Source organism: Mus caroli, unplaced genomic scaffold (assembly GCF_978045245.1).
Source record: "Mus caroli unplaced genomic scaffold, Mus_caroli_1 scaffold_6, whole genome shotgun sequence".
NCBI classification, from domain to species: domain Eukaryota; kingdom Metazoa; phylum Chordata; class Mammalia; order Rodentia; family Muridae; genus Mus; species Mus caroli.
The window spans coordinates 46,461,189-46,473,883 of record NW_028227261.1 but is presented as its reverse complement, the minus strand read 5'-3'; the positions used below and the strand labels follow the sequence as shown (position 1 = coordinate 46,473,883).

General features: G+C 41.2%; 1 protein-coding gene across 2 annotated transcripts in view; it reads left to right on the top strand.

The window, feature by feature from the left end:
- The window catches only part of Nrdc (nardilysin convertase), a 63,071-nt gene that overhangs the window by 16,055 nt on the left and 34,321 nt on the right, over window positions 1-12,695 (top strand). For both annotated transcript variants that reach the window (XM_021159242.2, XM_021159243.2), the window contains 3 exons: window positions 15-96; window positions 1,128-1,281; window positions 6,652-6,725. In XM_021159242.2, coding sequence (XP_021014901.1) covers window positions 15-96; window positions 1,128-1,281; window positions 6,652-6,725 — 310 coding nt within the window. The remainder of the gene's footprint in view (window positions 1-14; window positions 97-1,127; window positions 1,282-6,651; window positions 6,726-12,695) is intronic.

The following is a 12,695-nucleotide window of genomic DNA, read 5'->3' as shown; positions in this document are numbered from 1 at the left end:
TCTACTTACCCCAGTCTGCAGCGGCTCTGTGTGTTGGAGTTGGGAGCTTTGCTGATCCAGATGACCTGCCTGGGCTGGCACACTTTTTGGAGCACAGTAAGATCTTGTAAACTATCATTCCTGGGTGTGGTCTCCTTTTTCCCTTTACATTTGTATTAATTGACTTCAAAGATTAGTAATTGGTTAACTGAAGTACATTTAAACAAAGAAAAAGCTAAGAAGAAAAATGCTGATTTAGGAATAACTATAGGGAAAGACTTTTCATCTAAGTAGACTTGTGGATTTGAATGGAAAACAGTATCTTCCTCAATCTGTACTTTATTCATTGAGGTAGGGTCTCAGTCAAACCCAGAGCTTGCCAATATGCCTGGTTTGCCTACCCAGCTTGCTCTGGGGAGCCTCTGCCTCTGCCTTCTGAAATGAACTTTACATGGGTTCTAGGGATCTGAACCCTCTTCTCACATTTGTTCAGCAAGTGCTTTAGCCATTGAGCCATTTTTCCAGCCCCAAACCTGTTTTACTGTAGACATCATTGGTTGGCTACAGTATGGCGAACAGAGCAGGATACAGTTGCTGCTCTCTAGGAACTAGCTAGCTCTGGCTGGACTAGTCTGCTTCAGTGTTCATAGCACCCAGTGACATCGGAGTGTTGAAAATACAATCAAAAGGTGTGGTTAATATGCCACAAAAGGAGCCATAAGTTTAGCTGTGAGTATGCCTCAGTAAAAATGTGTGGACGCTACACAGCTACAAATGCATACGCATGTGCTTGCTTTCTGCATTAGCCATTTTTTTTTTTATTTTTAGCTTCTAGGTTATTTGAAAGTAAACCTCTTACTTGACACCTTTTTATGGTAGTTGTTAATCTGCACAAAAGCTTATGTTTAAGTTTTACCCTTTTTATAAGCAAATTACTCACCTGTTTTTAAACATGAAATATTTGGGTTTTCTTGGATTAGAAATAATGTGAGCATTGTAGAATGATGCACAGCATCAATGTGAAAGTGTTAGACACAGCCATTGTTAACATGTGACTTTATCTTCTATGCATAGAGAAGTTCATCTTTGATAATAAAAGTTTCTGTCTATTTCTTTCTGTTGTGTGATGTTTTATTCTTCCCATTTAGTGGTATTCATGGGTAGTTTGAAATACCCTGATGAGAATGGATTTGATGCCTTCCTCAAGAAACATGGAGGGAGTGATAATGCCTCAACTGATTGTGAACGCACAGTCTTTCAGTTTGATGTCCAGAGAAAGTATTTCAAGGAAGCCCTGGATAGGTAACTATTACTTAATGCCATTATACACATGGAAATACTGGGCACGTTCTGTTGCATTTCCCTAAAACCATCAGAACACTGGCGAAGAAGGAGCAAACTGTGTTACATGTCTTCTTCCTCCCTCTCCCTCCCTCCCCCCCCTTCTTTTTCTTTCTTTTAAGACAAGGTCTTACTGTATATGCATGGCTGTCTTGGAAGTCACTATATACATTAAGGTGGCCTTTAAACTCACAGAGATCACCAGCCTTTGCTCCTGAGTGCTGGGATTAGAGGCGTGTGCACCCACCTGGCTCCACATCCTGTGTTTGAATTCTCGGGAACCTAGTGCTCACTAGGGGTCTGGCCTGGCCAGCAAGCTCCCGGGCTCTTCTGCCTCTGCTTCCCTCGTGTTGACATTAGAGTTGTATATATAGCTCAGTGCCAGGCTCTTACGTACTGCTGGGGATTGAACCCAGGTCTCATTGTTATGTGACAGTCACTCTATTGATTGAGCCATTTTCCCCAGCTCCTCCTCATTAAAATCCAAACGTGAAATGAAAAAGATTGCTTCTTTAATAATGGCATCTAAAATAAAATACTTCAGAATAAACTCAAATACTTGTAATAGTAGAAAGTCAAAAAATAAGTAATAAGTAAAGAGGGGCAGAGAAGCTGTGCCATGTGCCTGAGATGGCGTCTTGTTAAGAATGAGAGCATAGAGGACTTCTTCTTGTTAAGAATGACAACAATCTCCAAACTGATTTATGGATTCATCCCAATCACTTCACAATTTTAGTTGTCCCTTTACATCTGTGAGTGATACCATAATTCATATGGGAAAAATAAAAAGCAAAAATAACCCAAGTTATATTTAAGAGCAAGTTGGACTCTCATTTCCCTAGACTTAGAGCTGCAGAAATCCCAGGAGTGTGGTTCTGACATAAGGACAGACAGACACTGCTCAGTGAACTATAACCCGGACTCTAGACACAAACCATTACACTTGCTGTCAGTAGTCTGGTGCCAAGACAGCCAAGTAGGAGAGACAGGATTGTTAGCTCTCTGCCAGAACAGTAGGAGAGCCACGTGCGAAGATATGAACCACAGTTCTTTATTCAACTGTATAGAAAATTTAACTCTAATGGGGTTACAGGCTTAAATGTGAGAACAAAAATTGTGAAAATTTGAAGAACGTGTCAGCCTTTGTGACCTTATTATATATGGTGATAGTTGTGGTGTTTGCAAAAAGACAAATAGAATAATAAGTCACAGAAATAGATCACATAAATAATAATGTCACAGAAATAGCAAAAGTGGACACTTACACAAAAGGGCTTTTTATTGGAATGCTGCCAAGACAATTGAGGTTCCATGGATATAGGAATAAAGTTGACTCTGCCACTCAAAGACACACAAAAATGTTCCAGATAGATTGTAGACTAAAAAGTGAACAAAATAGCTAATTTTTTAAGCCACAATTCAGGTAAACTTTGTCAAATAAGATTAAGAAATAAGTAAACAAACAAACCAAAGAACATAAAGGAAATGGTATTCATGAAAAGACACTGGAGACCTGGCTCAGTGGTAACAAGGCTCAGGGTTAACCCCAGGGCCATTCTTTATTAAAACACACACACACACACACACACAGTAAACAAAATGTATGGGAGAGTATTTTTTCAATAAATAACAAAAAATTTATATTTTGAATAGTTATTGGGTTTTTAGTTTATTAGGCTTTTGCATATAAGTATCCAATAATCTAAATTGATATTATATAAACATGTATTGCTAGAATAAAAAATATAACCTATTCAAAGAGATTCAAATAAACATTTAAAAAAATAAAATTCCTGCTATAACTATATAAAATGATATTCAGCCTTATTAGGAATCAATGAAATGTAAATCAAAACTATTATGAGATTAAACTATTTCAAAAGTTATAGAAAACTTTATACTCTGATAATGACAAAGGGAAGAAAGCTGTGGAGGAGTGATGGGGTCAGAGCCCCTGGGCAAGCGTCATGAGTATGGCCACTTCCAGAAGAGTGGACACATGTAGTAATGCATGTGTGTGCTATTCCTTTGCAATAAATACCTAGACAAACGCACGCGTATGACCCAGCATACAGTGCAAACACTCGCTTACCGTAGCAGTGCTTCTCATACTGCAGTTGTAAAGCCCAGATTTCTTTCAAATAGCAATGGAGTAGATGTGTAAATTAATTTCAGTCAATATTGTCACAGCAGCTAAAGTAAACTACACTCACCTTTGTCCATACGGATGAATAGAATATCATAGCATTGAATTGAACAATACATGAACAACTATATACTACATATTTACAACTATATAAAGTTCAGAAACAAAATCATTTTGCTCAAAATGTAGATTCTCAATGGAAGTGATGGTATTTGTTCTCTTTGGTAGCAAAAATAGAGTAGTTTTTGAGAAGTTAAAAAGATTAGTTTGTTCATTTATGCTCCTCCGACGTTTAATTCACGTGTTAAAGGTTCTCACTTTATCTTTAACATTCCTTTGTGTTTAATTTTCTTCTGTGTCAAGTGATCACTTTTTAATCCGACAGTTGATTTATGGGAGGCACACGTGCAGGGTTAGTGCTGTGAGACCTGGGGACTGTGTAGTGCTTACTTGATCCCAGAGTCACTCTTCCTGTTGGATGTTATCGGGTGCTTGTGTGTTGCCAATGTTTTCTCTGAAGTATTTTTACATGTGACTTTGTTTTTTTAGAACTAAGTAAAAATATTTCCTGTTTTATTCAAGTTATACTAAATATTAGGAAAAATGTGAATGTCTCAATGAATATGTAGATACCAGATCAAAGTTATAGCAAAAGATTTCAGGAAATTAGTCTTTCAATTGTTTTGTGTTTACTGGGAAAAGAACAGGTTAGGGAAGGGTGCACGCACACACCTGTGTCCTTTCAGCTACTTAGAAGACTGAGGCAGAAGTGTCCCTTGAATTCAGGAGTTCAAGGTCAGATTAGGCAACATAGTAAGATCCTCAACTTACAAACAAAACTAAACAAAACTAGAGCCAAGTGTGGTGACTCACACCTGCCATTCTAGCACTTAGTAAACTGAAGTAGGAGGATTGCTACAGTACAAGACAGAGTCTCAATAAGTCAATATTCTTAAAGCTTTAAATAAACCCATTTTGATTATATTATTATACATTTAAATAAATGGCATTTACATATGTAATTTTATGTATAATAGTGCTTTTTTTAAAAAAATATTTACTTATTTATTAATTTATATGATTACTTATTTGTTAATTTATATGAGTACACTGTAGCTGTCTTCAGACAGACCAGAATTGAGTCCCATTACAGTTGGTTGTGAGCCACCATGTGGTTGCTGGGAATTGAATTCAGGACCTCTGGAAGAGCGGTCAGTGCTCTTAACCATTGAGCCATCTCTCCACCTGCCTGTATAAGTAAATAAATTATATTAAGAAACCCAGGGTCGTGGAGATGGCTCAGTGGGGGAAAGTGTCTGCTACTCAAGCCTAATCACCAGAGTTCAGTCCTTTGAACCAATATAAAAAAATCAAGATCTGTGAGTATCTGCAATCCCAGCACCCCAAGGACAGATGGGAGGCAGCCACTCATGGCCTGGAAGCTCCAGGGTCAGCTAGCCTGATCTGTGAGCACCTCAGAACAGGGTACATTGCTAAAGTTGTCTGCTGACTTCCATGTGTGCATCTGCATAGTCATTCACCTCTCTGTCTCTCTGTCTGTCTCTTTCTCTCTCTCTCACACACACACACTCACACACACTCACACACATACACACACACACACACACTCACACACATACACACACTCACACACACACACACACACACTCACACACACACACACACACACACACACTCACACACACATAAGAGAAATGAGCAGTAGAATTGTGTGGTCAAGTTAACTATGCACAGCTGGTAGGGTTTTGACTTAAAGGGCTGGAGAGGTGGCTCAATGGTTAGGGGCACTTGTTGCTTTTGCAGAGGCCTGCATTTGATTCCTAGCAGCCACACAATGGCTTACAACCATGTGTAACTCTAGTTCCAGAGGATCGAACCCTCTCTTCTGACCTCTTTGGGCACGAGGCACACACATGCTGCATATAAATTTCATGTAGGCAAAACCTCGATATAGTTAAAATAAAAATATAAAATTAAAATTCCAAATTTTATTTTGTAGCTTAAAAATATAATTCATTTTCTGTATCCATTCCTCTGTTGAGGGGCATCTGGGTTCTTTCCAGTTTCTAGCTATTATAAATAAGGCTGCTATGAACATAGTGGAGCATGTGTCCTTTTTACCGGTTGGGACATCTTCTGGATATATGCCCAGGAGAGGTATTGCTGGATCCTCCGGTAGTACTATGTCCAATTTTCTGAGGAACCGCCAGACTGACTTCCAGAGTGGTTGTAGAAGCTTGCAATCCCACCAACAATGGAGGAGTGTTCCTCTTTCTCCACATCCTCACCAGCATCTGCTGTCACCTGAGTTTTTGATCTTAGCCATTCTGACTGGTGTGAGGTGGAATCTCAGGGTTGTTTTGATTTGCATTTCCCTGATGATTAAAGATGTTGAACATTTTTTCAGGTACCCCCAGAGCTTGTGTCTCTAGCTGCATATGTAGCAGAAGATGACCTAGTCGGCCATCATTGGGAAGAGAGGCCCCTTGGTATTGCAAACTTTATATGCCCCAGTACAGGGGAGCACCAGGGCCAAAAAGTGGGAGTGGGTAGGTAGGGGAGCAGGGCAGGGGCAGGGAATAGGGAACTTTCAGGATAGCATTTGAAATGTAAATAAAGAAAATATCTAATAAAAACATAATCCATAACACTATTAAATGAATAGAGTGAGTTTTGTTTATTTTTATGTGCAAAAGTATGGATTGATATAAAGCTTGTATATTAGAGGAAGCTGGGGATGTTGAATGTCTATAATTTTAGCTGTTAGGGAGGCTGAGGCAGGAGTGTCATGAGTTAGAGGACAGTCTGGGCAACATAGCAGTAATATTTCATCTCGTAAGACGGAGATGTAGCTCAGTGCTTTCCTAGTGTGTGGGAGGTTGTGAGTTTGACTCTTAGCACTGCGAAGAAAGGGTAGGGTATGGAAGAGGAGACTTTTGAAAAGGCTTTCATCTGTCTATTTATGCCTTAAGTACTTTTCTGAATGAGTGCTTTATTTCACAAAGTCGGGACTTTGGGGACTTTAAAATATAAAAATGCAGGTTATTATTATTCTGATCAAGAAGATTTTGAGGTAATTTTCTAATTGAATAAAAATAGCTAATTAAAGTGGATGTTGTTTGATGGAACTGAACAATCCTAGTAACACCTGTTGTCCTTTTCAGATGGGCCCAGTTCTTTATTCATCCACTGATGATCAGAGATGCAATTGACCGAGAGGTGGAAGCTGTGGACAGTGGTAAAGACACTTTTTATGTTTTCTAACAATTTGTTTCTCTTATTCAAACTGGCTGTTAGCATTTTCATTCTTTTCAGAACTAAGTCATTTTATCTGTATATTTCAAAGAGCAGCATTGAAATACAGCATCATATTTAATCCTGGGCTTGGTGAATATCTTATTCAGGATCAAGCTGTCAAAAACCGTAAGGATACTGGGTTCCTAAAGCTGGCGTTAGACCTTAGAGCTTCAGACTTTCAGTTACTCTGTGTGTGTGTGTGAAGAGACACTTTGTCTGGGGCTTCCTTTCAAGTGTACATTGTTACAGTTTATCCTTTGTTACTGCCAGCTAATCTTACATATTCTTGTGGCTTGAATTTTCCTATAAATTAACTGTGATATGTTTGTGGATTAAGAAATTAAAGTCCTAGCAGGAAGTATACTGTACTTCATTTTGCTTTCTGATGATTTCTCTCAATTTTGGGGAATCTATTTGCACGCTGAAGATCAATTTGGAGACTTTTACTGGGATTTATTGATTGCTAAACGAAGATTGTAGGAGGACTTCTTAAGCATTAGCTATTTTAAGCTGGCTGTGGCGGTATATTCCTGTAATCCTTGTACTGGGAAAGCTGATGCAGAAGGAGAGCCTTGAATTCCAGGGCAGGCTTGGCTACAATATGTAACCATGTTTCAAAAAAAGAAAAAAAAAAAAGAACCATCTTAGTGATAATTCTTACTTTTACTTTAAGCGTACTTGCTTACATTAATGCACCTCAGTGGTGGAGGAATTGGGGTAAAAGGTACCTCCAAAGCCCACTCTCTATCAAGCGTAGAGTGTGTTCTCTGACTGCTCAGATAGTTACACTGTATTTACCAGCCGTATGGCTGTGTTTGCTGTCTAGGGTATCAACTATTTGTTGCTCTTGAACAAATTACCAGAAGCTTGGTGGCTTGAAGTGAATCAAGTCATTTTCTTGTTGAGGAGGTCCAAAGTCTAAATGATTCCTCAGGCCAGCATGCTGGGTTTTTGGACTCAGAGAGAGAATCTGTTCTTCATTTCTTTCCATCTTAGCTAGTGTCTGTAGTGTTAACCCTTTCCTCTCTGATCTGCTTCTGACAGACTGTTTCTGACCTCCCATCCCCCACACTTAAGGCCCCTTACTGTAATAATGAATCTATATCAAGAGATCCTGAGTCACCTCTCTTTTTCAGGGTTTATGACTTTATCATATCTGCAAAGTTCCTGTTACTGTCTTCTAAGCTAACAAATTCACACATGTCAAAGATTGGGGATGGCCTGCCCTCCAGCTCCTCTCCCTGTACTGCTGTATACACAGCTATAGCACACCTCAGCCAAGACATCCTCTTCTTTTAATACAGTTTCTCTCATGTTATAGCCACATCTTCCTATTTTTACAGAGACTTTTTAGAACAATATTTGTGTTCAAAGAACGAACATATTTTTAGTGGCCACCTTTATAATTTATAGCTAAAGTATATCCCTGAATACTGACTTGTGCTAATGTTTCTGTTTTATCCAGTCTCTTACCGACTGTAACAGTTATGCTTTCTAACGAGTTTCCCTGGCTTCACTTTTGGTTCTCCAATCAGATTGGTGTAAAGAACGGATTTCTTAAAATGTAGATCTCCTATCTCCCAATGCCTGTCAAATTTCTGCAGTGCTTTACCCCAGGATAATTAATAATTAGCATCTGTTGAGTACTCCTTCTTTGTATTATTGTCCTTGCTGAAACTAGGCTTAGAGGGTTTGAGAACACAGCGGTGTGCTGAGTCAATGGTTTCCGTAGAGATCCGTAGTCATTTATGACTGAATAGCTATACTCAGGTGACCTTTCGTCTTCCTTTTGATTTTCACTTTTGTTCTATCCTATTGACCTGTGTCTGTGTGTCAGAGGTGCCATGTTCTCTTTCCTCCCTTTGTTTCCTCCCATTTATGCTTCTCTTCCTTTACTCAGAAAATTCTCATTTTTCCTTCAACACAACTTGAGTTGCTTTTTAAAAAAACCTTTCTTTACAGTGTCCATCACTAACACAAACATATTTCTTGTTTATTGTTTATCTTCCCTATGCAAATACAAACTTAGTACAAGGCTTTTATTGATATTTCTGCTACCAACTAGTGTGTGTGTGTGTGTGTGTGTGTGAGAGAGATGAACAGTAGGTTTTTAGTAAATATTTTTTTTTTGAAAGACTGCATCTTATGTAATCTTATGTAAGAGTCATATGCTCTTGGTCCTGTTAGGTCCCTTTTTGGAGTCAGAGAAGTTAGGTAACTTGCTCAGAGTTGTACCTTTCAGTGATACAACTGGGATTGTGGCTGCCCTAGCCTGTCTGGGCTTCCTTAATAGAATACTGCAGGCTCAGGGCTTACAGAGTCAGCACCTCTCTATTGTAGAGGTTAAGAGGCTAAGGAGTCCAGTGTGAAGGCACCAGCAGATTTGGTGCCTGACAATGGCTTGCTTCTTGATTTGTAGACTGCCACCTTTACATAACAGAAGGGGCAGGGAAACTCTGGGTAGCTTTATTGTTTTGATTTTGAGCCTTCAGGGCCTGAGCCATCTCTCCAGCACTGGATCTCTTTTATAAGCACACTCATTTCATTCATGAAGGCTTATGATTTAAACACTTAACAGTCCTCATGTTTGAAAGCTGTCACATTAAAGATGGGTTTTAACATAGGAATTTTAGATAAAAACATTGCACCTATAGCATTAGCAATGATACTGTGACTTCCAAGTAATTGTTAACCATCAGACTTTATTGTCAGTAGAGTTGCTTTGGATGACATTTAAACAAAATATATGACCACGGCCTTGAAAGACCCACAACGTGAGGACTCCCCCACATTCTGACTCAGGAGAGGCGACACCCCAAAATCACCCACAAGAAACGATCTTGCTGCAAATTGCAAGAGGATTTTTATTCAAGAGCGCTCTCGGGCCCATGGTCATACACCATGCAGGGGTAGAGGACCGTGGCGCCCCGAGTAGCTGAGTAAGGGGGTATTTAAAGGAAGAAACCACAACTCAAGGAGGTGGGGAGGGCGTTGTTGGAAAATACCAAAAATACCAGTTAAGAGTCACAAGGAAGTACAAAGTCACAAATGTCAGGTTATCTCTCAAGACAGTTTCTAAGAGCCCCTAACAATCTAAGAGCCCCTAAAGATAGCACATTTGCATTGTAGGTTCCAGGGTGCCATTCTTTGAATGAACACTCTTTGAACCCAGGAAGTGGGTGGGTGGAGGAAGGAATGTCGCTATCTGTTTTATGACCAGCACCTGGAGCACTAAGCCACAAAAGCCACACTCCCAAGCCTGGGCCCAAAAGCCTTGAATTTTGTTACTTCTTTATTCCCCCCTTCTACTTGTTAATAGTTCTAATCTTAGACTAGACACTATCTTCTCCCTGACATACTTGATCTTTTAGGGCATGGTACTGTTGTCTCAAAACTAAAAGCCGCACTGCACTAATTCTTGTTCTAATAAAGGTGACTTGCCTATTTAACACACATGGACCTATAATTAAAAGCAGAAGCAAAATCAAAAGGGGTCCCATAAAGGTAGAAAGTAGGGTGGTCAAGAGTACAAGATAAGGGTCTTTTCCCCGAGTCTCAAGGTTTTCTGTGTGGAGACGTCTAGCAGGTCTTCTGGAGCAGGCCTTCTGGAGCTGCTTTTTCGCTCGCTGTCTCACTCACTGGAGTACCTTGAGCCTAGAGAACAAAGGCTGGGAAAGCAGCGTGTCAGCACTATGTACAAAGGCTATTTTTACCAGTGGAGGGGGCCCCCTGTAGAGTAATTTATAGGGGGGGTTCAATCCAGACTGTCCAGGGGTGTTTCTATCCCTGAAGAGCACAAAGGGTAGGAGAGCTATCTAATCATTAGCTCCAGTCTCTGCTGTCTTGAGGCACCCTGGAGACCAGAGCCTGGCGTTAGATTTTTAAGCTCTCCTTACCTTCAGCCATGTTGCAGTCGCAACTGGGGCGAGTCAAAAGGAATCCCATGTCGATCTCATTTTGTAGCTGTGTAGACCGCCCGTTGGCTCCCAGGCTATTTTTCTAGCCTCTAACAGAATTCTCTCTCGCTCTTCGGTTGTTAAGAGCATCTGCAGCAGCTGTTGACAATCATCTCAAGTAGGCTGATGAGAGAACATAAGGAATTCTACCAACCCTGTGAGGCGTTGGGGATCCTGAGAAAGGGGGTGGTTAGTTTTCCAGTTATATAGATCAGCCGATGAAAAAGGCAATATTGCAAGGGGACAAGTTCATTGGGTCCTGGTGGGGGGCCACCAACATAGGCGTGGAGGGGTAAGGCAATGGTGGAGTCGGGCCCATATCCCCCCTCCGGACTACGACCTCTCCGACTCTGTGTTCCCGCTGCGGGCCCTAGTCCTTACTTCAGTCCAGTGATCAAGAGTCAAAGTCAAAGGAGTTGTCACTGTCTGTCCCATCTCGAGCTCGACAATACACACCACACAAGCAGACACAAACGTAAAAGAAAAAAGGAACCAAAACTGATGTCGACTTCGTGTCGACCAGAGACACCAAAAAGAGTCAGCTGGCCTAGAGTTAGGACGCTGACACAGATTGTCAAGGAGAAAAACTATCTCTTAACTACCGCGGGGGTCCACCAGACGTCCCTGGTCCTCCCCCTGTCCTCCCGGGATGTCTCCCAGGGCGAACGGACGGTGGGCACCTGGATACGTCTACCCTTACCCACCCCACTCTCCTTCCTGGAGCACGGTCTCACTACTGAGCGTCAGCAAAACCGAAACTGCGATCACACCGAACAGAACACAGAATCAACACAGAGACTACACAGAGAATCTTACCTCCAAGTGGGTCTAGGACCCCTGGGTGGTCACGCAAATCCCGGGATGAGCCCCCAAATGAAAGACCCAGGTGCCCAGGTGTAAAACCAAGGCACGAGGTGGGACTCGAACCCACGATCTCGCAACCCGAAAACCAAGGCACAAATTCAATAAACTCAGATGGATCCAAACTCAGACTTTGCCATGCTTCAGAAACATAGGACAAGACACAAACAACCCAACACAACAAGCACATGTTCCAATGTTCGTTTCAGAAAACAGACACTCAAAACAGAGACACCGGCTGGCACACACACAAGAGGGGATCCCCATACCTCCAAGTCGGTTCTTGGGTGTGACAGGTGGTCGCGTTTCCCGGCCAACGCACCAAATGAAAGACCCACAATGTGAGGACTCCCCCACGTTCTGACTCAGGAGAGGCGACACCCCAAAATCACCCACAAGAAACGATCTTGCTGCAAATTGCAAGAGGATTTTTATTCAAGAGCGCTCTTGGGCCCATGGTCATACACCATGCAGGGGTAGAGGACCGTGGTGCCCCGAGTAGCTGAGTAAGGGGGTATTTAAAGGAAGAAACCACAACTCAAGGAGGTGGGGAGGGCGTTGTTGGAAAATACCAAAAATACCAGTTAAGAGTCACAAGGAAGTACAAAGTCACAAATGTCAGGTTATCTCTCAAGACAGTTTCTAAGAGCCCCTAACATCTAAGAGCCCCTAAAGATAGCACATTTGCATTGTAGGTTCCAGTAATGGTCAGGGTGCCATTCTTTGAATGAACACTCTTTGAACCCAGGAAGTGGGTGGGTGGAGGAAGGAATGTTGCTATCTGTTTTATGACCAGCACCTGGAGCACTAAGCCACAAAAGCCACACTCCCAAGCCTGGGCCCCAAAGCCTCGAATTTTGTTACTTCTTCAGCCTCAGATCTGAAGACTAGCAGCATTTTATTAGTGCTTTTTTTTCGGGAAATTCTTAGACCTAGAAATCTAGAGCTGAAACATTCAGATCATTAACTACATTGCCTCATTTGAAAATAAGAGAAGAACTCTAGAAAGGCGATCAGTTTCCTCAGAATGACTGATTAAGTGATAGGACCAAGTTTAGGTTGTTGAGTTACCAGCTTCAGTTTTATAACATATT